This window comes from Macrobrachium rosenbergii, chromosome 9 (genome assembly GCF_040412425.1).
Source record: "Macrobrachium rosenbergii isolate ZJJX-2024 chromosome 9, ASM4041242v1, whole genome shotgun sequence".
NCBI classification, from domain to species: domain Eukaryota; kingdom Metazoa; phylum Arthropoda; class Malacostraca; order Decapoda; family Palaemonidae; genus Macrobrachium; species Macrobrachium rosenbergii.
In genome coordinates this window covers 25,290,162-25,316,096 of record NC_089749.1, presented here as the reverse complement: position 1 = coordinate 25,316,096, position 25,935 = coordinate 25,290,162, and the positions used below count along the sequence as shown (strand labels likewise).

At 34.6% G+C, this 25,935-nt stretch overlaps 1 protein-coding gene across 28 annotated transcripts in view; it reads left to right on the top strand.

The window, feature by feature from the left end:
* CaMKII (Calcium/calmodulin-dependent protein kinase II) overlaps positions 1–25,935 on the top strand; it is a 659,837-nt gene that overhangs the window by 382,492 nt on the left and 251,410 nt on the right. For all 28 annotated transcript variants that reach the window (XM_067108708.1, XM_067108712.1, XM_067108709.1 and 25 more), the window contains exon 4: positions 19,996–20,050. In XM_067108708.1, the coding sequence (XP_066964809.1) occupies positions 19,996–20,050 (55 nt within the window). The remainder of the gene's footprint in view (positions 1–19,995; positions 20,051–25,935) is intronic.

Genomic DNA, 25,935 nt, shown 5'->3' with positions numbered 1-25,935 from the left:
GCAGTGATTTGATGGACTTGTCATTTTTTTCATGTCTGCATGTTAGCTTGTAATAACTTTACAGATGATGATTTTGATTTTTTTCCTCAGGATTTTCTCATTCGAGATTGATGATATAGGATTGATCCTTGCCATATATGCCTTTTCATATGAACATGTGTAAATGTGCCACGTGTTTCGAAGGCCGCAGTCATCAGTGGTATTCAGAGTTGAATGATTTGATATCCAATCGTTATTATGACGTCAGAATGTTCGACATTAACGCTCACTAATATTAGATATGCGAAAGATTTCGTTTACAGAAAATGGCATCCATTGCGATTCGTAATAATAAGTGATGAGACCTTTTGTTGCACATTTTACGTCGATATATGTACTCCCTAATCTTGACTAACAGAATATTATGGTCTGCCTGTTTAATTGTCGCTCGAGTTAGACCTTTGCAAACAAAGTTAATCACATTATTCATATTGCCCAGGCAAGCAACAGGATTTTATGATGAGCGTATTTTGTTCATCACTCGAGATGTCAATATTTAGATCTGCCGGTGGATGCTGGGTGAATCACATTCAGATTAAATGGTACATAGATCTTGCTGAAAATTGACAGAAAATTAGGGAAACATACAAACAGTTTGAAAATTGGAGGGATATTGTTTCATATGCAGGTTTGTGAATAGATTCACAATTGACTAATAGTTGCCTAACTAAAATCGAGGTTGGTAACATGATACTTTTAATTCCCCGCGCTAAACGGAATTCAATATCGGAATGGGTCGAAATTTCGTCATGTTTGCGTTTTTCCTTTTAATAAGGAGTATGAGGGGCAAACGAATACTAACTTAAGCATTTACCAATAATAAATGTGAAAACTTGCATTTTCTTCCATTGTTCTTAATATTAAAAGTGTTCCGTTATTTCAAGGACATTGTTTTACTAGTGTTATCCACTTTTTGCGCAAGCGCTATACACGAGCTCTTGTGCGATTTTTTTTTTTTTTTTACCTAATAGTTGGGTAACTTTTTAACCAACAGAAACTTCAGTGGTTCTCATAATGAAGTTCTCGGTTTTTTCCAACTCCCCAGTTTTCAATACCCTATACATTCAGTTTGACAATGGTTCTCGTATATTCAAGAATTGCCGATGGCAAGAGGACTTCATTTTATTACTTGAATATATACAGTACTTAGTTATTATTGAAACAACTCTTGACATATCTGGTAGTGCAGCAACCCCTTCCACTGATGAATGTCTCTGTTAACTTATTTGATACTTGGAACGAGACAGGAGGAACAAATATGTGCCTCTTTGTTGTCTTTAGGTAAAGAGAATGTTGTGTGCAATGCTAAGGGAAGAAAGGGGGGTGCCTCCATTCCCAGTTAGGATCCGGAGTGTAATGTTAGGCCGGGATGGATTTCTGCATTTCAGTTTTATGTTTTGTTGCATGCAGGTTAAGCTAGAAAAGTCGGATCCAGGAAGTGCTTCATTCCCCCCAAGCAGGTAGGACCCAGCGGCCTAGGTTAGGTTAGGTTAGGTAAGGTAGATTAGAATTCGTACCTATAGATTACTCTATGATTTACTGGTGCTCTCTACCCCATCAGGTAGTACCTGGCGCCCTAAGTTGGCTAGGTAAGGGAAGACAAAATGGATCTTTCCTAAATAGTGACCCCCAAGGATTTACCGGGGTCGTTATCTAGGACTAATATTTCTTGAGGGTCATTATCTTTATGATATTTAGTTCGAGTCTCCGGCCGGCCAGTGAAGAATTAGAGGAATTTATTTCTGGTGGTAAAAATTAATTTCTCGGTATAATGTGCTTCGGATTCCACAATAAGCTGTAGGTCCCGTTGCTAGGTAACCAATTGGTTCTTAGCCACGTAAAATAAGTCTAATCCCTCGGGGCAGCCCTAGGAGAGCTGTTAATCAGCTCAGTGGTCTGGTTAAACTAAGGTATACTTAACATCTTTTTACAGTCTTTTGTTTATGTTTTCACGGTAATCCCTAACTGGCTTGTATTAAGCACGCCGTGGGGGGTCACTGTCTAGGAAAGATCCGACAAAATCAAGATGCAGCCCTTAATATTACTGGCATTGTGACATCTTTGTTCGCTATTATGCGTTCAGCGGTTAGTACCGGTTGTAGACATAAAGCACATAATATGCTCTTGACTATTTAGCTTGTGGTTTATACATTTCAGACCATGATCAAATTCACTTTTTTTTCTCTTTACTTATTCCCCTGGGTTTCTGCAGGATCCCCCATGATACTTATCCAAAGAGGGTTGAGGAAACACAAAAAAACAGTAGTTATCATCAACAGTGATGGTCAGAATTGCATAAAACACAAGATAAGCAGTCGGGAATTCTATGGTTCAAGTATTTGGGATGAAATTAAAGTATCACAATATCCCGTTCTCAAGGATTGCGTAGATAAACCTCTCTCTCTCTCTCTCTCTCTCTCTCTCTCTCTCTCTCTCTCTCTCTCTCTCTCTCTCTCTCTCTCTCTCTCTCTCTGTGATTTTTTCACGATGGAAATTATTGCTCACTTCATGCTTGGCTTTCTGGATGATTTTCATCTTTGTTAATGTGCCACTTGTTTAATTATTTTTGATATGAAGACTGAATACTTTTGTGCAATAATTCCGTTAAGGATTTTATATTCAGACTAACTGCAAGTGAAATCTATAATGTTGTTGAAAACTGTAAACATTTAAGCTGTCCACAAATCAAATTTGAAGGATCCAGTCTACAAAAATAGTCCCCATGTTGATCCGAAAAAGTTTTTTCACTTTCAGTATTTTTTTTTTTTTCACGTCGCTGAAACCCTAAAGAAATGGGAGGGCAAATAGACCTTTTAGGTCTTCTTCTTGTTGAATGTAGGTTAATGAAATTGTATAGCAAAAATAGGTTGAGTTTTCAGTCCCGTGTTATGCAGGTTTGGTTGTTTGCACCTTGCCCTTTGATGAAAAAACTTTGACTCTTGGTAAAAATTTTGCACTTACTTGTGGTCTTAAATGTTATAAGGCAGTTATGGGGGAGGGGGAGCTGAATATTTGCGAAGTCTTGCAGATTTTTTTATGAAGACAAAAGGTAAGTGCAGAGATGGAAATTGAAATTTGAGGTTTGCCTTTGCCAGCTAAAATCAAAGAATGTTATACTTGTTATTTGAAGTGGAGACCCTTAGTTAATATAAAGAATATTTTGTTATTGAGCTGTGTAACTTTGCGTTTCACTTTGTTGCTCGTGAGTTATTTATCAATATTCACCAAGTTCAGAGTTTGTTAAATTGTTATAATTTCTCAAATATCGCACAGCACTTTATACGTGTAGTATCATCCGTGTCCATAATCAAAAGTGTCTTGTAATGTTCTTAAATGGAACTAATATACCTAATAGTCTCATGTAGGAGCGCTGAATTTCAAAATGTAAATAACTAGGCCTCTCCAGAGAAACTATGTCTGTGCTTAAAGTTTATCATCAATACGAGAGACATTTATGTCCTGTACAATGAGCTCTTCAGTGGTATAATATTACTTTAATCAAATTACACGTGAAAGCCATTTAACGTTACATTTGCTAGGAGGGAAGAGGCTCTGGTTTGCAATAAGCATAAAGGCGTAAGGTTAACTTTCTATATTTCCTTCAGATGAAGAAAGATTTCTTGCTTTGCAGAAGACATATATGAACCGCTATTTTTCTCCTTGCAGTCAACAGCAATGGCTCTACCTATTTTTCTATATGTGTGAGTATGCTAGTAGGAAAATATCTCTCTCTCTCTCTCTCTCTCTCTCTCTCTCTCTCTCTCTCTCTCTCTCTCTCTCTCTCTCTCTCTCTCTCTCTCTCTGTCGAGGTAATGTCAGTAATACACAACGTTGCAATCTAGTTCTACCCAGGAGGGCATCCCTGATTTCATAAAAATATGTTGGATTTGTTTGATATGAGGTAGAAACCGATATTGTTCTCTGCCCTTTCCGTACCACAGCGCCTGCTGATTACAAACGTATCGTATTCTTCGTGGTATTCCAGAAGAAATTCTACAGTAATAACCCTATGATTAGTCTGTATTTCTTACTTTATTGTGTTTTTATATTCAGCTGACGCTCGGAGTTCAGGAATTCGTTTCTTATATGAATAGCAAAAAAAAAACTTTTGCAAAAGATACCTTAACGGTGAAACATGGATTTGTGTGGGATTTGAACTTTTAAGAAATAATTTTTGAATAGCTGCGTAGTTTTTTAGGGAGAGATTCAAATTACAGAATGCCGAAATGATGTTTCTTTGTGGGTAACAGAAGGAATAATTTTCCAAAACTGTCAAAGATAGAATTTCCTGAATGGGGGAATTTTTTTTGTTTTTTACTGGAGGGATTCTGTTCAGGAAATTGGAAGAATTAGAATGAAAAATTAAAAACAGTGGACGGTCTTTATCTCGGGGGAATTAACATGAGTAGAACAGTAGTGGGACTGTCTTCCTGAGGAAATAAAGAGCAGCGAGACCATATTATTTCAGGGTATTCGAAATGATTCAAAACTGTTTCTGTTTTGGGGATATAATTCTGGGAAACTTGAAATATTTCATTTTTAGAGCAGCAAAAGAGTTCTCTATCTAAAATGCGGAAAATGTTTTATTTTTACAACGGAAAAGGGCATCATCTTTCTGGGAATTTTGGAGAGTCCAGTTTGCAGATTACTGAATCTTATTTTATTTCTCGAAAACGACGGGAGAAATACGGAAATTGATCTTATGAAAATTTTGGATCTTTCCCAGACAGTGACCCCCATGGGTTTTAAACCCGGTATGTATCCACCTTTGCGGCGTGTTTAGTACAAGGCCGTTGGGGATTACCGTAAAAACATAAACAAAAGACTGTAAGTTTTATGAAACGGCAATTGTCCGTTTCTTTCTAAGTTAAACATGAATAGTTTCCTTGAACGATAAATGTATGTTCTTCTCTAAAGAAAGAAATTGTTCGATGAGGAAGAGGAACAGACCTTTTTCTTTCGTAACGACATAGCAGTCTTACTAAACAGTGTTTTTAGTAGTTTTAAAATTTTTGTTGAATGAGCACTATTTCCCTCTTGAATATATAGTTGTTAAAATGGCAGATACATTTCTTTAACGATAGATAATTTTTTAAAGGAGAAATGTTTGAATTTTCACCAAAAGTAATATAACAGTCTTTTTCCTGAATCTGTATGAATTCTTACTCTCTCACTACATAGCATTTTGGTTTTTTACCTAAAAATAAAACTGTAATCTATAATTCTAGACAATGAAAAGAATTTGCTTTAAACTCTGAGATTATAAAAACTCCTTTTTGGAAAAGTGGAAAGATTTAGTTTCAGAGTTCCAAAACGAATGAGAATTTATCAGTTCCACTCATAAAGGAAGGCAGAATAATATTTCATGTGGTTACAGTTTCTTCAAAAATATATAAAAGTAGATTACAATTTTCTTAAGGGATGGTTGTATATTTTCTATATATTTTTCCTCCGAGATTTTGTTGCGGTTCTTGTTTTGAACAGAATTAGACTTTTCTCTTCTAAAGCACTGACTTGTTTTGACGAATGCCACGCTCTTTTCACTTCATAACTCTGGGATAATGCAGTCTAGTGTTTGAGATGTGGATGCTTTCTTGGTTTATGAAAGCTCCAGAACACTTTGCCAATTTTTCTGTCTTATTCATTAACTGCTGTTTATACCTTTGTTTGCTTAGTCTTATTCATTAACTGCTGTTTATATCTTTGTTTGCTTAATATTTTTATTATTTGTTTTAATAATAATAATAATAATAATAATAATTATTATTATTATTATTATTATTATTATTATTATTATTATTATTATTATTATGATTATTATTAAAACACAAAATGAACTCTTATTCTGAAACTGTAGATATTCTACTTTATTGCTCTCCACAGTGCATGGATATCTCACCCAAACCAGTTTGGATCTTTTCCTGAAACATGGCTGGATTGTCCTCATGAAATAGTACATAAATTTTGCTCGATATAGCATAAAGGTTTCCTATCAGAAACAAGAGTATAAATGGTATATCCTCTGGATGGATATGTCCATTTCTCTCTCAGAAACAATTCGAATTTTTCTTTCTGAACTGGATAAATATTCTGTAGAGTATCCTGTGTAAGTTTCGTGCATGAAATTAAAATCTTTTGAGGATTGTTTTTTTTTTTTTTTTTTTTTTTTTTTTTTTTTTTTTGAGAAGACAAATTAGCTTTATTTGGCAAGGGGTAAGGCATTTTCCGCATCCATCTGAAAGGATAGATTATTCTTTGTAAATAGAGGACATTTATCTGTATCCTTTCAGAAGACCAGTTGTTTTCTTTCTATAAATAAGCCTTATTTATTACACTGTGCTTGGGTCGATTGCTTTTCTTCCTTCAAAGACAGTGTGTGTGTGATATCCCCTTCTGAGAAGCAAAGATGAATTACCCCATTGAAAAGGAAAATTGGTTTTCTTTCTGAGAAGGAAGTGTATAGCTTTTTTGGAAGGACCAACTGGTTTTCTTTTATAAGAAGATAAGGATGTATAGCCCTTTTGCTAAACAAATATTCGTTTTATTTATAAGTAGATACTGATATATAGCCGGCTGGAAAAGAAGATTGGTCTTGCTTCGGAGAAGATTAGGATGTATATCCCTTTTGCTGTAGGAATATTCGTTTTCTTTCTGAGAAAATAAGGATGTATACCCCTTTTGCTGTAGGAATTTTTGTTGTGTTTCTGAGAAAATAGGGATGTATAGCCCTTTGGAAAAGGCAGGTTAGTTTTCCTTTTGAGAAAACAAGGATGTATAGCCCTTTTGCTGTAGGAATTTTTGTTGTCTTTCTGAGAAAATAAGGATGTATAGCCCTTTAGAAAAGGCAGGTTGGTTTTCCTTTTGAGAAGAAAAGGATGTATAACCCTTTTGCTCTAGGAATTTTTGTTGTCTGAGAAAATAAGTATGTATAGCCCTTTGGAAAAGGCAGACTGGTTTTCCTTTTTGAGAAAATAAGGATGTATAGCCCTTTTGCTGTAGGAATTTTTGTTGTCTCTGAGAAAATAAGGATGTATAACCCTTTGGAAAAGGCTGATTGGTTTTCCTTTTGAGAAGATAAGGATGTATAGCCCTTTTGCTGTAGGGATTTTTGTTGTCTTTCTCAGAAAATAAGGATGTATAGGCCTATGGAAAAGGTAAATTGTCTTCCTTTTGAGACGATAAGGATGTATAGCCCTTTTGCTGTAGAAATATTCGTTTTCTTTCTGAGAAAATAAGGATGTACAGCCTTTGGAAAAGGCAAATTGGTTTGCCTTTTGAGAAGATAAGGACGTATAGCCCTTTGGTGTAAGAATTTTTGTTGTCTTTCTGAGAAACTAGGATGTATAGGCCTTTGGAAAAGGCAGAATGGTTTTCCTTTTGAGAAGACAAGGATGTATAGCCCTTTTGCTGTAGGAATTTTTGTTGTCTTTCAGAGAAAATAAGGATGTATAGCCCTTTGGACAAGGCAGGTTGGTTTTCCTTTTGAGAAAATAAGGATGTATAGCCCTTTTGGTATAGGAGTATTAGTTTTCTTTCTGAGAAAGTAAGGACGTATAGCCCTTTGGAAACGACAGATTGGTTTTCCTTTTGAGAAAACAAGGATGTATAGCCCTTTTGCTGTAGGAATTTTTGTTGTCTTTCTGAGAAAATAAGGATGTATAGCCCTTTGGAAAAGACAGAATGGTTTTCCTTTTGAGAAGATAAGGATGTATAGCCGTTTTGCTGTAGGAATTTTTTGTCTTTCAGAGAAAATAAGGATGTATAGCCCTTTGGAAAAGGCAGATTGTTTTCCTTTTGGGAAGATAAGGATGTATAGCCCTTTTGCGATAGGATATTCGTTTTCTTTCTGAAATAATAAGGATGTATAGCCGTTTGGAAAAGGCAGGTTGGTTTTCCTTTTGAGAAAATAAGGATGTATAGCCCTTTTGGTATAGGAATATTCGTTTTCTTTCTGAGAAAATAAGGATGTATAGCCCTTTTGGTATAGGAATATTCGTTTTCTTTCTGAAACAATAAGGATGTATAGCCGTTTGGAAAAGGCAGGTTGGTTTTCCTTTTGAGAAAATAAGGATGTATAGCCCTTTTGGTATAGGAATATTCGTTTTCTTTCTGAGAAAATAAGGATGTATAGCCCTTTTGGTATAGGAATATTCGTTTTCTTTCTGAAACAATAAGGATGTATAGCCCTTTGGATTGGTTTTCCTTTTGAGAAAATAAGGATGTATAGCCCTTTTGCTGTAGGAATTTTTGTTGTCTTTCTGAGAAAATAAGGATATATAGCCCTTTGGAAAAGACAGAATGGTTTATCTTTTGAGAAGTTAAGGATGTATAGCCCTTTTGCTGTAGGAATTTTTGTTGTCTTTCTGAGAAAATAAGGATGTATAGCCCTTTGGAAAAGACAGAATGGTTTACCTTTTGAGAAGTTAAGGATGTATAGCCCTTCTTGCTGTAGGAATTTTTGTTGTCCTTCTGAGAAAATAAGGATGTATAACCCTTTGGAAAAGGCAGATTGGTTTTCCTTTTGAGAAAATAAGGATGTATAGCCCTTTTGGTATAGGAATATTCGTTTTCTTTCTGAGAAAACAAGGATGTGTAGCCCTTTAGAAAAGGCAGATTGGTTTTCCTTTTGAGAAAATAAGGATATATAGCCCTTTTGCTGTAGGATTTTTTGTTTTCTTTCTGAAAAAATAAGGATGTATAGCCCTTTGGAAAAGGCAGAATGGTTTTCCTTTTGAGAAAATAAGGATGTATAGCCCTTTTGCTGTAGGAATTTTTGTCTTTCTGAGAAAATAAGGATTTATAACCATTTGGAAAAGGCAGAATGGTTTTCCTTTTGAGAAGATAAGGACGTATAGCCCCTTTACTGTAGGATTATTCTTTGTTTTCTGAGAAAATGAGTATGCATAGCCCTTTGGAAAAGGCAGATTGTTATCCTTTTGAGAAGATAAGGATATATAGCCCTTTTGCTGTAGGAATATTCGTCTTCTTTCTGAGAAAATAAGGATGTATAGTCCTTTGCAAAAGGAAGATTGGTTTTCCTTTTCAGACAATAAGGATGTATAGTCCTATTACTGTAGGAATATTCGTCTTCTTTCTGAGAAAATAAGGATGTATAGCCCTTTGGGAATGGCAGACTGGTTTTCGTTATGAGAAGATAAGGACGTATAGCCATTTTACTGTAGGATTATTCGCTTTTTTATGAGAAAATAAGGATGTATAGCCCTTTGGAAAAGGCAGATTGTTATCCTTTTGAGAAGATAAGGATGTATAGCCCTTGTGCTCTAGGAATATTCGTTTTCTTTCTGAGAAAATAACGATGAATTGCCCTTTGGAAAAGGCAGATTTTTATCCTTTTGAGAAGTAAAGGATGTATAGCCCTTTTGCTCTAGGAATATTCGTTTTATTTTCTTAGAAAATGAGGATGTATAGCCCTTTGGAAAAGGCAGATTGTTATCCTTTTGAGAAGATAGCGATGTATAGCCCTTTTGCTCTAGGAATGTTCGTTTTCTTTCTGAGAAAATAAGGATGTATAGCCCCTTGGAAAAGGCAGAATGGTTTTCCTTTTGAGAAAATAAGGATGTATAGCCCTTTTGCTGTAGGAATATTCGTTTTCTTTCTGAGAAAATAACGATGTATAGCCCTTTGGAAAAGGCAGATTGTTTTCCTTTTGAGAAGATAAGGATGTATAGCCCTTTTGCTGTAGGAATATTTGTTTTCCTTCTGAGAAAATAAGGATATATAGCCCCTTAGAAAAGGCAGATTGTTTTCCTTTTGAGAAGATACGGATGTATAGCCCATTTGCTGTAGGAATATTCGTTTTCTTTCTGAGAAAATAAGGATATATAGCCCTTTGGAAAAAGCAGATTTTTTCCTTTTGAGAAGATAAGGGTGTATAGCCCTTTTGCTGTAGGAATATTTGTTTTCCTTTTGAGAAAATAAGGATATATAGCCCTTTGGAAAAGGCAGATTGTTTTCCTTTTGAGAAGATACGGATGTATAGCCCATTTGCTGTAGGAATATTCGTTTCCTTTCTGAGAAAATAAGGATGTATAGCCCTTTGGAAAAGGCAGATTGTTTTCCTTTTGAGAAGATAAGGATTTATAGCCCTTTTGCTGTAGGAATATTCGTTTTCTTTCTGAGATAATAATGATGTATAGCCCTTTGGAAAAGGCAGATTGGTTTTCCTTGTGAAAATATAAGGATTTATAGCCCTTTTGTTGTAGGAATATTCTTTTTCCTTCTGAGAAAATGAGGATGTATAGCCCTTTGGAAAAGGCTGATTGGTTTTCATTTTCAGAAGATAAGGATATATAGCCTTTTTGCTGTAGGATATTCGTTTTTTTTTCTGAGAAAATGAGGATGTACATCCCTTTGGAAAAGTCAGATTGTTTTCCTTTTGAGAAGATAAGGATGTGTAGTCCTTTTGCTGTAGGAATATTTGTTTTCTTTCCTAGTTCAAATATAATGTAATACATGTATTTCCTTTGTTTTAAGATCGATTGCCTCTTTTGGAGATATGTAATTAGGATATGTCGCCTTTTGATATGCTAGTTTTTTTTCATTTACGAAGATATTTGCGTGTACCATTCAAGTAGGAAGAATGATTTGCATTTCTGGTAAAATATCTGTTTTTCCCTCTTGACTGGATGGACTGTCTTCCTTTCGTAAGATCGTAGGATGTCTTGCAGTTCTGCTAGAAAGACTTCATATGTTTTAATAAAAAGTGCGATATACTGTATATACATACATACATATATATATATATATATATATATATATATATATATATATATATATATATATATATATATATATAGATAGATATATATTATTCTATATATACTGTATATCAGTAAATATGTGAAATCAGGATTTCAGGAAATCCCTAGGGAGTTTTTGAAATGACCAATTCGCTTAGGAACATTTGATCCCGAGGGCTAGTAATAAACACGGCGAAACAGTGATTCATCCACACTGTTTCGCTGTCTTTAGTACTAGTCCCCGGGGGTGTCAAATGTGTTTTACTGTGTTTAGGACTAGCCTCAGGGAGATCAGATGCACTTAGGGACATTTGAACCCCCCCCCCGTGTCTATTACTAAACACGGGAAACAGTGTAGATGAATCGTTGTTTCGACGTGTTTATACTAGCCCTCAGGGATCAAATGTTCCTAAGCGAATTGGTAATTTCAGAAATTCCCTAGGGTTTTACTGAAATCCCTGATTTCACAAAATTACTGATATGTATACAATTTATGTATGTATGTATATATGTATATATATATAATATATGTGTGTGTATATATATATATATATATATATATATATATATATATATATATATATATATATATATATATATATCGCACTTTTTATTAAAACATATGAACTCTTTCTAGCAGAACTGCAAGACATCCTACGGTCTTATGCGAAAGGAAAACAGTCCACCCAGTCAAGAGGGGAAAACAGATATTTTACCAGAAATGCAAATCATTCTTCCTATTTGAATGGTACACGTAAATATCTTTGTAATTAAAAAACTAGCACATCAAAAGGTGACATCTCCAAAAGGGGCAGTCGATCCTAAAAGAAAGGAAATACTTTTATCACATTCTATTTGAACGAAGACAAAAGTAAGAATGCGAATATTCCTATACCAAAAGGGCTATATATCTTTATCTTCTCAGAAGGAAAACCAATATGATTTTTCCAAAGGGCTATACATCCTTATTATATATATATATATATATATATATATATATATATATATATATATATATATATATATATATATATATATATATATATACAGTATGTGTGTGTGTACGTATGTATAAAATCTTGTATTTCTGAAAGGACTGAGTTTTATTTCGGTAAAGTTACGGTTAGTGTACTGCCCAAAAGGAATGGAATAGTTTTTCTTGTTTGAAAAAGCTATGTTTATTTATTCTTTGTGTTAGAAGAATGGATTCTTTCTTCAGGGAAATGTTAACATAACCTCCTTTCTGTAGCCGTTTATGGGTTTTCCTTGAATATTTGGTAAAAGATTTTTACCCAGTTCTGAAAGTGGATTTGCTTTTTGAAGTAAAAGGAGAATTCATTGCTCGTGGTATGGAAACCAATTTTTGAGTTTAATAGTTATAAAAGAATCTTTGTGCCTCCCGTGTGAACTTTTTTTTTTTTTTTTTTTTTTTTTTTTTTTTTTTTGAAAATTTTGCCGGGACACGCAACGAAACGTTTGGAGATTTGAAAGAGATCGGCATCATAGCATGACTTTTCTTTTTCCATTAATTTTTTCTTTCTGAAATACTTCATGGTTCTTCATCTGTTTGAAGGATGGCGGTATCCTGATAAGGTAGATTTGACCCTTTAACATGTATATGAAAACTGTGAAAACTTCTTCCACTGGACACTAGGGTTTGATTTGCGTTTTGTAGGTTCATTCATTTTCCTTTTTTAAAAGAAAATTGACATACTGCTTTGATAATGTCCGAAGTGTGTCCAAGTAAAGATTTATGCTCTCTGTTGAATTGAAATCATTTGCCAGTATGTTGAAAGGATGATGACATTTATCAGGCTAAGGATGGATCGTTCGTTGGTTATGAAAACGCTGGTTTTTAGAGAGAGAGAGAGAGAGAGAGAGAGAGAGAGAGAGAGAGAGAGAGAGAGAGAGAGAGAGAGAGAGAGAATGTCCTCTTATTATAAATTGGGTCATTTATTTTGCAAATGTGAAGAGGGGTTGTCTGTAAAATTTGGAATAAATATATGTTTTTCATGTTACGGCAACGGGATTTTTCTCTCTCAAATAGGGGATAGATTTTTATTTCGTGATTTATAAGTTGTTGGTTCGGTAGGGGCGTAGAGACAGTCTTCCAGAATTAGAGGAAGTAAGTTTTTCAATGACAAACAAATTCGATTTCTAATTTTGTGAACTTAGATTAATTTTTGTTCTGTTAGTATTATTTATGCTAATTTTATTTTCAGACAAGGTAATTATTAAAAAAAGATACATTTGCTTAAACTCTTAAATTCTAGAAGAGGATATATGGGCTATCTGAGCTGACATATTCTAGTAAAATAAAAAAAATTATTTAGTGAAATCCGGTTATATTGTATGAATCTGAATGTTTCTTAGTCCAGTTGATTTTATGGAAAGTGAGTAATGGCCCGTGACTGGGGTTAGGGTAATTGGCATAGAAACGGAATAGACTGTAAAATAAATACCTAAAATTATTTTTCTTTATTTGAAGTGATTGACCTTTTGGAGATTTTTGCTCTAAATTCGGCCTGAAATAGGGAATGTTTTTGTAAAATTTTTATCCTCCATTTTCAGAAAAGCAGAGTGGATCTTCATTTCGTAAATGATGACGGGAAAAGTTTTCTTTTCGCTATTGAGACTGAAATTTCACTATCGAAGAATGCAGATTTTATTCCGAATGTATAAATATGATTGTATTTTCATCTGAATGATATCAGAGAACTAAAGATTTCTATATTGAATATGGCATGGTTGTTTTCGTTTGGAAAATAACTGATTTTTCTGGTAATTTTTACACTGTTTAATAAATTAATACTTGGTTGAGTGTCTTATAACGAGGAATTTTTTATGCTCACAATTTTATATATATATATTTTTTTTACTCTATCAGAGTATTTTTTAAGTGATTAAACTTTTCATGGGTGAGGAAGTTACTTCTGTTTTTAAATATTCCAGGCATTTTCGTCTTTAATGGCACATAGTTCTGGTTCTGATTTAATCATTGTTTAGGCACAGTGACAGTCCTTGATAAGTTTTTTAAACGACGAATGGCCTTTCTTGATTCAGAAATAGTAGGCCCGTTCCTGTGCCCAAGACTGCAACGGGAATTAAGTTCATTTGTAAGTATTTGAACTTACACTTGCTTAGTTAGAAGAATGCTTATTTAATTGACTAATGCTCCAGTGGTATTAGTATGCAATGTTTGACGCTCACAAGCTCATTTTCTCAAAAATGTTGCAGAGCTTTTTTAAGGATATACATGGTTTTTGTCATGGTCGAGGTTGTTTGTTGTTTTACGCGAACTAGTTCAGTTATCATTTCGAAAAGGTTCATTATTTTCTGGTCTCAACATTTTTATTCTCTTCTTTGAGAAGGTGAATTAATTTTTTTAAAACCCGATGAGTACCCACCGTATAAAGGCAGATAAATGAATTCTGTGAAACTTTCAGATTTGGTATTTTAAAGAGCGTGAACTCATGAAGAGGTGTGTCTCGTTTAGTCTCAATGATGTAGGATTTTTAAGTTTTTATTTATGGAGGATTCCCAGAGTGATCACGTAATATGGTATTATCTTTTAAATGTCCTTCTTCTCCAAGTTCGGTATTCGCTTTAAATAGGAACTTGTATTTCCTTTCTAAATGTTTTTCATAAAAGGGCTACAGGATATTTATGCCGATAGTATGTCTCCTTTTACAAGAAATCATATCAGTTTTGCGTGTGCTATAGATGAGTAAATTTAAATATAAATATATATAGGTTTACTTTCTAAAAAGAGCACTATGTCAGCACAAGGAGATAAAGTAATTTTGTGTCAAGAGGATGAAAAATTGTATATAAAAAGCAACTTTCGCATATCCCTTCCTTTCAGATAAGAGAGGATTAATAATGATTAGAAGATTTATAACAGAGAAGCACCCTATCGCCGAGATAAATTTATATTCTGAAAAAAAAAACCTTTATTTTGTAGCGACATAAAGGTGCGTTATCGTGTAAGGCCGTTAGGTGGTGCTCCATTTTCACAAGGTCATCAGTTTTCATTTGGAGGAAAAAAGGTGAAAGAAAACTCTTACGATAAATAATGCAGTTTTTCGTTTTGCGACGAAGGTCGACTGTGAAATATATCTCAGAAGGAAACAAATATTATCCTTCAGTGTTGCTTGCGTTTAGTATCGGAGTTATATGAAAATTTATTTTTTAAAGTTTGGTTTTACTGTACCGTAATTTAGTGGAATTTGTTTTCAAAGCTGGATATAGATTTGATCCTAAAATGCGGACTGAGTTTTCTTGACGGATTTGATTTATGACTGAAAATTCTTTTGGAATTTTCTCCTTAGGGAAGTTGGCTTTTTTTTTGGAGGGGGCGGGCGGGGATAATCTTTCCTTCTTTTATAAAATATGAGTCTCTCTTGTTTACAAGACTATCAAGATTTTTTGTCTGTACATTAATTGAATATCTGTACACCTATGGGACTGGGATTCATAAAAAATTGTTTAAATTAAAATGGCCTCAGTATTTACTCTGTAGAAATTCTTTTAAGAAAGAAATTGATTTCTTTTAAAAGATAGATGCACTTATCCCGCCGACACAGAGTCAGTTTAGGTTCATTCTTTTGATATTAACACTGCATTTTTCTTCCCGATATAGAAACAGTAGATAAGGGAGTTGGGTTATTTTGAAGAAGTTAATTGATTTTCTTCCCTGAATAGTGTTTGATTTATCTATAATCTTTGCGGATTTTGGGTTGATTCAGTGCCCAGGTCTCGGAAAGGATGTATATGTTTTTTCCTTTACGATTTCCAGAAGGTTTTGTTCAGAATTAGTTAGTTAAGGGATAACTGTTGTTAAGAACCCTTTAGATTTTGTAATTGGTAAACTACTGTCTTTTGTGAAGGAGGTGCCGGATAAGATTGTTGTAAAGGCTAGAGCTTTTTATTTCGGTAATTGATAAATTGACCCATCTACCTTCCGAAATTAATAAAATGTTTTTTGACCTTGATTTTATATACAAAGGCTTGCTATTATCTTTAAAAGTTTGAAAGCAAAATATATTTTGCACCGTAAGTACCAATTCGTTTGCCTAACCACTAGTAAAATAACTGTATGTACAAAACCACAAATTGTTTTTGCAAAGACGAATTCATTTCTTATCGAAAGCACTTCATTTTGGCTATGAATAAACCAGAGAGTTTTCTTTGCTAACACTAGGACAGTTTTAAATTAGGAAATGTGAATTGATAAGTATTTGGTGATTAAAATATTTCTCTGTAAAAGCAAATCAGTCTTTTAGGCTCATACAACAGGCCTAAAATTGGTTAAAGATGGCTATAAAGTATCTCTAGGGAAAGCATAGATCCTTCTCAATTTTGAAGTTCTTGACATTTTGAAAATGGATATGATGATTTTATAAAAGCTGGGGTTTTCCTTCTTGTTGTATTATCTCTTTTGTTTTAAAGATGGCGTATATGCAATACTGTAAATGTCGATAATATTTTGTAAATATGTATTTTAAACGATTTTTCAGCACAGTTAATATATGACTTCTCTCTGGAAAGATATGATTTTCAGACCTATAGAAAGAGTCAGTATACTTTTTCGTTATGCCTCTGTCGTAAATGGAATTAGCGCCAGTAAAAGTTGGCAAATTTCATTTACATATTTTTAGAAAGACAGCTTAACTTTCTTAATGGATGGATTAGTTATCCTCCTTGAAGAAAGTGGATATTCTTAATGTCGGGAATATCTTGATGGATTTTCGTCCTAGGATGATAAGATGAGATATCTTCTTAAAAAGTAACGTGATAGATTTTCTTCGTTCAAGGCGATGGATATATATGTCCTCGAAATGATGCGTTGGTGAAGTGCACCAAGAAAAGATTGGTGAAGATTTTCTTGAATGAAAGAGCATTATATTTGGAAAGTCCTTGGGCTGTCCTTTCAGGTGGTGGATTGATTTTTATTTTTTAGATTATTTTATACACTTCTATTCATAAAGGAAACAGTTCTGGGAGAGTGTTGAAAGTTTTATACCTCTCTCTCTCTCTCTCTCTCTCTCTCTCTCTCTCTCTCTCTCTCTCTCTCTCTCTCTCTCTCTCTCTCTCTCTCACACACAGGTACCATAAATTAATATTTTGTTTATATTTTCCTTATTCTAAAATCATACTATTTAATTTTTTTTAATTTTTAGTATATATGTACATATATATGTGTGTATGTCTATCTATATATTTACATATATATAGGTCAAGGTATATTTTAGAATCTGTCCAAAAGTAACGTACCTTGTTACCTTGACGGTAACACTCGCCCATCTTAGTCGAAATGGAATGTTGACGTTTCAAGAATATTTTAAAACTGCGAAATGTTTAAAAATCTAAGAAATGAATTGATGAAGCCTTCAATATTTGCAATGTGACATTTAAAACGAGGTTTGGGCCATCTCGGTGAGGTGGATTAAGTGCCGGGGTGCTCGTTATTCTCGTGATGTTTGTTTTTGCAGCTGTTATGGATTGGAAGAATTCTTTTCGCGTGTGTAACTCTTGTAAAAAGTTCGAATGTTTGCATCTGTATGTTTGTGATCCTTAAATGATAAGATTCTTCCACTTTGCGTTGGCGCAGAGGTGATCCTTAAAACTTAATCCCTTGTTCCTAAAATCCTTAAAGGTGTATTTGTGACCATTAAAATTTTTCAGTTTTCATGCGCGATTCTGAAAATTATTATTATTATTATTATTATTATTATTATTATTATTATTATTATTATTATTATTATTATTATTATTATTATTATTCAGAAGATGAACCTTATTCATATGGTACAAGCCCACAGGGGCCACTGACTTGAAATTCAAGCTTCCAAGGAATATGGTGTTCACGAGGAAGGAGTAAGAGGAGGTAAGGGGAAATACAGAAGGAAGAAATTTCGCTTATTAAAAAAGAAAAAAAATTATAAGTTAGTAAATAGGTAAAGATGTGTTAAAATGTAAGGAGAATTGTATTCCGAAACCATGTAAGTGTGAGACTTACGACCTAGAGACGGAGATGTATAATTCTTCAAATCATAAAACGTGAAATCCCGTATGTGTATGTGTATGTGATCCACACTTTCGAGTACAGCCAAACCCAAAGTGCTTGTAATGCAAATAACTGTCAGTTTTATTATCCATTTTACATTTCTTTGATAATTTATGCTCGAATTTTCAATTATCCAAATAGGATGTGGCATCATCAACTTCAGTTTAGTTTAAAATGTTGGCCCTTTACAAGTATTAGGTAATGCTCATTTTTAAAGATGTACAGTCTTGCATATGTTGATGAACGTATTATTTCCATACACAAAAGCCCTCTGATTTTATGAGAAAAGCAAAACCTTTTTGTTTGTTTTTCCTGCTGGCTTGATAACGATGGATTCCCAGTTTGGATAAGGACTGAAATTTATGCGTCAGTAGTCTTGACTCAGCTGGAGAATGTAATGTTGATTGTAAGTAGACGACACACCGAAATACAACAGTCTATCGGCAGCATGCCTTCTTATGTATGATGAAAGGTTTGTGATGCATTCAGCGTATTGTTATGGAATTAATTCTATTATGTTTGTCATAATGTTACTGTTGTATATATGTAGTTTACCATGATTTCTCTAAGCAGTTCAAACACAAACCTCCGTAAAGTATTGTAAAATTTTGAATTTCCTCACGACACTTGTTCTTCAAGTCCCCACCTATCGGTAAACAACAACAGCAGTGGTAAAAATGATGATCATTCACAAGTGTGATAATACCTATTTTTCGTGGATTTACTGCAATGAAAACTATAGTTTTCATTGATCTATTTTTTTTTTCTCCCACTGATAAAATTGCTCTACTAGTACAAATAAGATAGCATTTTAGGTCATAATATTATGCGTACGAACCATATTTTTGTTTGCGTGCAAATGCTAATATCTGAGTTACTATTTAGACATAAAATATCATTTGTATTTTTCCAGGAGATACTAACTGAAAAGTTATTGGTTTGTACCATAGAGCTTTTTACTCTAGCACAATGTTGCTCTCTCTCTCTCTCTCTCTCTCTCTCTCTCTCTCTCTCTCTCTCTCTCTCTCTCTCTCTCTCTCTCTCTATCATACACACACACACACACTTTTACATGATCCTGGCTCGTGAATTTTGAGCAAATGAGCACTAGACATCAAATGCCATCCGAAGAAAAAATTTTTTCTTTTCTTTTCTTTGCCCAAACGATTTGATATCTGAGCAAATTGAAAGCGCGTTATGAATATGAGCGGTCGTGAGAGGAGAGAATCCTTTTTATAGGATGGGAAAAGGAGGGAAGGAAATTTGACTCCATCGCAGAAATGACGAAGAAATCCTTTCGTGGGATTTATCGAATAAAAAGGCCGTACGGTAGATCTAAGGAATTCAATTTGCCTCGGACCATTAGACTGCTGGATTGGATAAAGGAGCCTGTGTTCTAGGGGTATTTAGGAAGGGAAGTCGAATTTCACGTTGTTAAAGGTATCTCTTAGGAACTAGCCTGATGGGAAATATTAGGGCATACCTTTTCTCTTTGCTCATATAGTTGCGTATTCATTTATCAAAATGTTTAGAAAATCTAAAAGTGCACTGTTTAAGCTCTTGTTTCTTAATGTGAATGGGTTTTATTTCATATATATATATATATATATATATATATATATATATATATATATATATATATATATATATATATATACTGTACATATATATGTATATTAATTGTGTGTGCGTATATATATATATATATATATATATATATATATATATATATATATATATATATATATATATATATATATATATATATATATATATATTTTAGATACGTGTGCGTACAGGGGCGCGTGGTCATATTAATCTCAGCTACATAGTATAACTTGAACGTGTTTATTCAAATAGTTTAGCTGTCAGTGACGCTATGCAGAGTAACAATTACACAGAGTAACCTCGAGCATTGTTTTAACGAGGCTGCCAACGTAGTTGGGCCTCATAATAACAACCCCTGATACAAATAATTTTGATATTGTTGTGATCTACGCGATGTCCTCCTTTCTGTGCACTTTGCATTTTGAAATGTATTTTATTTGCCTTTCTTTTGTAATGATGTGCACGATGCCGTGTTTGTTAATAGAGCAGTTTACTGATAATGTATTTCTTTTTTTCCAGTTCGACTTCACGATAGTATACAAGAAGAATCTTTCCATTACCTGGTCTTCGACTTGTGAGTATTAACATTTGTTTTCTTTTATTCTAAAAGTTATTTGTGAGAGAGAGAGAGAGAGAGAGAGAGAGAGAGAGAGAGAGAGAGAGAGAGAGAGAGAGTCGTCTGTGAGGACTTGTAATGTGAATAATGATGGGACAATTAGGCCGTTTAGATCAGATCGTTTGTTGAAAATCTGTAGTGTAAATTTAGTCGTGAGCTTCATGGGTTGTTTCTGAAACATCAGGGAAAATCAGTTACCCCAGATAAATGAAAATAATGGCAACTGAAAGTAAGAAGTGCATTTCAGATATAACTTCATGACTGTCTTTAACCAAAAAGCATCAGCATCTCCTGGTGATTCTGTATATAACTTCCAGGTTTCTTTGCACTCATGATGTATCATAGCTTAACCCGGCATTTTAGCGATTCTAGTATCATCTTATCTGATATAAACTCATAGATAATGAAAACAGAGAACACGAAGTAAAAGGTTGGCCGTGAAGGAAAAAAGAATTTTAAAATATTTTATCTTCGTATGAGGTGCCAAGTTACAGGAATTTCGACGTTCCTAAATAATGAATTAAGAGAAAAGTCATTTTCAGGTAGTTAGATGCGATTAGAAAGAAGCAAAGAAATATTCTGCATACCTGTAAGTATTAATAGTCACCAGTAACCCTCGCTTATTCTTAATTAGACCTTTGTAAGGTCTCAGTAATAAGAAGAATACAGTTGGACAAAGGAGGAGCCTTGTTACTCTAGATACGCTGTCGGTGTACAAAGCAGTCCTCAACAGGAATAATTACAGCCACCAACGGGCAGGAATCAGCAGGCGATCTTCCACAGAATCGCGTTAATGATGCCATTATCCGATGGGTGTATCTGGAAACGAGGTCAGAGCTCGTCCCTCGCGGCAGTCCCGGTAACCTGAGACAGTCTCTCCTAGCACGGAGAGCCGGAGCAAGGAAGAGGGAAAAACTAACGACTGCAACGTGAGGAAAGAAGCTCGTATCGCCCGTTCTTTATGATGGTCTTTTCACATTCTTCTTCTTTCTGTGATGAAGACCGGAGGAGCTTTTTTTCGGCGATGTCTTTTTCCGGCAGTTCTGCTGTGGTTCGTTATCCCGTGAGGTCGTTGCTCTATTTTTGGACTGCTTTTGTTTTTTTCTATTGCCTTGTTATTCTACAGAATTTTAAATTGAAAGCGAAGGAGCATCTTTTACTTCTGTTTATAGATGATGAGCTTATGGTATTAGAAAAGGTTGCCAACTTAATCTTAGCTGAAGAGTGACAGTCACTCGCAAAAATTTGAATCTGAAGTGTATGAAGCTTGCTCTCATTGACGAACGTTTATAAAATTAGTGCACTACATAGATATACGAGTCCCAACATCACATAAGTAAGCGCGGATACGTTACTGTAGAAATTGGAAAATTTTTTATATTCATCATGTTAGCATAACATTGTAATACAACAACTCACTCTTGCAAATATATACTTGAAAATATTTCTTTCCCGCTGGTAGAAGCGGATTTTAATCTTTCGAGGGAAAGTGTAACATTATGTATAATTTATTCATACGCTCATGCATACACATATATACGCATATAAATAGGTAGATAGTGTTTGTATGGGTGCGTAATGACAGTATGAAAGTGGAAATATAACTTTCCTCCTGTCATCTTGTCTGTCCATGCGTGCTTTTGTGTGTATCCCGTGGGAGCGAAATATACGGAACACGGGATGTGTTCGGAAAATGTTGTGTTGTCCTTGGCGACGAATGGTTTCTACATCCTTTTTCGGTTTTTAAATTTATATGCCTTCGCCATTATAGAGTTAGAACGGCACTCTTCTGCGTTCTTTCGTTATTTACAAAAATATTTTAACATCGTGCTTTTGCTTTTATAGAAAATTCGCTTTTGCTTTTATAGAAAATTGAAAGCTTGGCATCCAAAATGGGGAGTGTCACCCACACGTCTTCCACTGTGGGAAAAGACTATCCTCACACATACAAGCGCGCTTAGTGCAAATCACACGATTTGGAATGTTGAACGAACGCACGGCATCGCTCAGAATACGTGACTTTGGCCCTGCTCAGCGGCTGCAAGAGATATGTCACTTATTTATTTGCAAACATTGACACGGTCACATATTTGAATTGTAGGTATGTATGTACGTAAGTATGAAATCTTTTTGCAAGAGTAAAGTTATAATGATACATGGAGGCCAGAGAGTGAAGAATGAATGGAATCATGAATGGTAGAGCAATGCGAGCAGTTGATTTACCTATGTATTTGGAAGCGATTATATCGATTGATGATACATCACAGGGGGAAAATTATAGGTTGTCTGCAAAACGCTTGAAATAGAAAGTAGCTGTGGAAACAGTCTTAAGGATTCGTGAAGGGATTATTTAACCACGTTTTCCTTATGGAAGCATGTTGAATCCAAGTGAGAGAAAGAAAGGCGAAGCTGCTGAGACGATTTATTGTATAGTATTGAGTAGTGCGGTTAAAAGAGTTATACATATAGACATGTCACAGAGATGTGGCACAGAAGTGGTGGTATTGAGGAAAAGATGGATTGAGGGAAAGGGGGATCAAAGTACAGCACATGTATGAAAGTAATGGGAGACCAAAAAAGTACTAACTAGTCTGAGTGCAAGAAGTGTTGGAGCAGAAGAACCTAAAGTCGAGGAAGAACATGAGTGAATATAAAGTAGTTGTGGGTGACGCATCTTTTGTATGGGTTTTGACGCCAAGCTAGTGACCATTTCATTTTCGTCTATGAAGTGACTGGTGTGGATGAAATATAATCGTTTGTTTTGGTCTGTGAAGTGACTGGTGTGGATGATAGGTTATCGTTTGTTTTGGTCTATGAAGTGACTGGTTTAGATGATATGTAATCGTTCATTTTGGTCTATGGAGTGACTGGTGTGGATGTTATATAATCGTTCGTTTTGGTCTATGAAGTGACTGGTTTGGATGATAAGTAATCGTTCGTTTTGGTCTATGGACTGACTGGTGTGGATAATATGTAATCGTTCGTTTTGATCTATGAAGCGACTGGTGTGAATGATATGTAATCGTTCATTTTGGTCTATGAAGTGACTGGTGTGGATGATATGTAATCATTCGTTTTGGTCTATGGAGTGACTGGTGTGGATGATATATAATCATTCGTTTTGGCTATGAAGTGCCTGGTGTGGATGATATGTAATCGTTCGTTTTGGTCTATGGAGTGACTGGTTTGGATGATATGTTATCGTTCGTTTTGGTCTATGAAGTGACTGGTTTGGATGATGTGCAATCGTTCGTTTTGGTCTGTGAAGTGACGGGTTTGGATGATAGGTTATCGTTCGTTTTGGTCTATGAAGTGACTGGTTTGGATGAATTATAATCGTTCTTTTTGGTCTATGAAGTGACTGGTTTGGATGATATGTAATCGTTCGTTTTGGTCTATGAAATGACTGGTTTGGATGATATGTAATCGTTCGTTTTGGTCTATGAAGTGGCTGGTTTGGATGATATGTAATCGTTCGTTTTGGTCTATGAAGTGACTGGTTTGGATGATATGTAATCGTTCGTTTTGGTCTATGAAGTGACTGGTTTGGATGATAGGTTATCTTTCGTTTTGGCCCATGAAGTGACTGGTTTGGATGAATTATAATCATTCTTTTTGGTCTATGGAGTGACTGGTGTGGATGATATGTAATCGTTCGTTTTGGTTTATGAAGTGACTTGTTTGGATGATATTTAATTCTTCGTTTTGGTCTATAAAGTGACTGGTTTGGATGATATGTAATCGTTTGTTTTGGTAAATGAAGTGACTGGTTTGGATGAATTATAATCGTTCATTTTGGCTTATAAAGTGACTTGTTTGGATGATGTGTAATCGTTTTTTTTTTTTTTTTTTTTTTTTTTTTTTTTTTTTTTGGCCTATGAAGTGGCTGGTGTGGATGATATGTAATTGGTTGTTTTGATCTATGAAGTGACTGGTTTAGATGATATGTAATCGTTTGTTTTGGTTTATGAAGTGACTGGTTTGGATGGTATGTAATCGTTCGTTTTGGTCCATGGAGTGACTGGTGTGGGTGATATGTAATCGTTCATTTTGGTTTATGAAGTGACTGGTGTGGATGATATGTAATCGTTTGTTTTGGTCTATGAAGTGACTGGTTTGGATGATATGTAATCGTCGTTTTGGCCTGTGAAGTGACTGAAATGGATGCATTTGGAGTGACTTGTTAGGATGATATGTAATCGTTCTTTTTTTGGGCCTATGAAGTGACTGGTGTGGATGATATGTAATTGTTTGTTTTGATCTATGAAGTGACTGGTTTAGATGATATGTAGTCGTTTGTTTTGGTCTATGAAGTGACTGGTGTGGATGATATGTAATCGTTCTTTTTGGCCTATGAAGTGACTTGTTTGGATGATATGTAATCGTTCGTTTTGGCCTGTGAGGTGACTTGTTTGGGTGATATGTAATCATTCTTTTTAGACTATGAGGTGACTTGTTTGGATGATATGTAACCGTTCGTTTTGGCCTATGAAGTGACTGGGGTGGATGATATGTAATCATTCATTTTGGACTATGAAGTGACTGGTGTATCCGGATGATATGTAATAGTTCTTTTTGGCCTATGAAGTGACTGGTGTGGTTGATATGTAATAGTTCTTTTTGGCCTATGAAGTGACTGGTGTGGCTGATATGTAATCGTTCGTTTTGGCTGACTGGTGTGGATGATATGTAATTGTTCTTTTTGGCCTATAAAGTTACTGGTGTGGATTATATGTAATCATTCTTTTTGGACTATGAGGTGACTGGTGTATCCGGATATGTAATCGTTCGTTTTGGTCTATGAAGTAACTGGTGTGGGTGATATGTAATCGTTCTTTTCGACCTATGAAGTGACTGGTGTGGATGATATGTAATCATTCTTTTTGGACTATGTGACTGGTGTGGATAATACTGTAGGTAATCGTTCGTTTTGTTCTATGGAGTGACTGGTGTGGATGATATGTAATTGTTCTTTTTGGCCTATAAAGTGACTGGTGTGGATGATATGTAATCATTCTTTTTGGACCATGAGGTGACTGGTGTATCCGGATGATATGTAATCGTTCGTTTTGGCCTATGAAGTGACTGGTGTTGATGGTATGTAATCGTTCTTTTTGGACTATGATGTGACTGGTGTGGATGATATGTAATCGTTCTTTTTGACCTATGAAATGACTGGTGTGGATGATATGTAGCCATTCCTTTTGGACTTTGAGGTGACTGGTGTATCCGGATGATATGTAATTGTTCGTTTTGGCCTATGAAGTGACTGGTGTGGATGATATGTAATAATTCTTTTTGGACTATGAGGTGACTGGTGTGGATGATATGCAATCGTTCGTTTTGGCGTATGAAGTGACTGGTGTGGATGATATGTAATCGTTCGTTTTGTTCTATGGAGTGACTGTTGTGGATAATATGTAATCGGTTTACACACATATATATATGTGTGTATGTATGTATGTATGTATATGTGTATATATATATATATATATATATATATATATATATACTCGTATATATATATATATATATATATATATATATATATATATATATATATATATATATATATATTCTCTATATATGTATTGAAAAGTATGTGTTTGATTATCGGTTTTTCTTTTATTTAGATATAAAGTAATTGGTTTTGTAATGAGATTTTGTGTATTTATGTAGGCATAAATACAGGTCAGTTCATAGTATCAAATCGGAACTGTAGAATAAAATCGCTGTGCTCATCTGACCGTTTATTAAGTTTCATTGTATTTTGCAGAAGCCAATTATCTGTATTAGTTGCTCTTTAAATGAATGTGTTATTTCTTCTACATACCATATGTTAT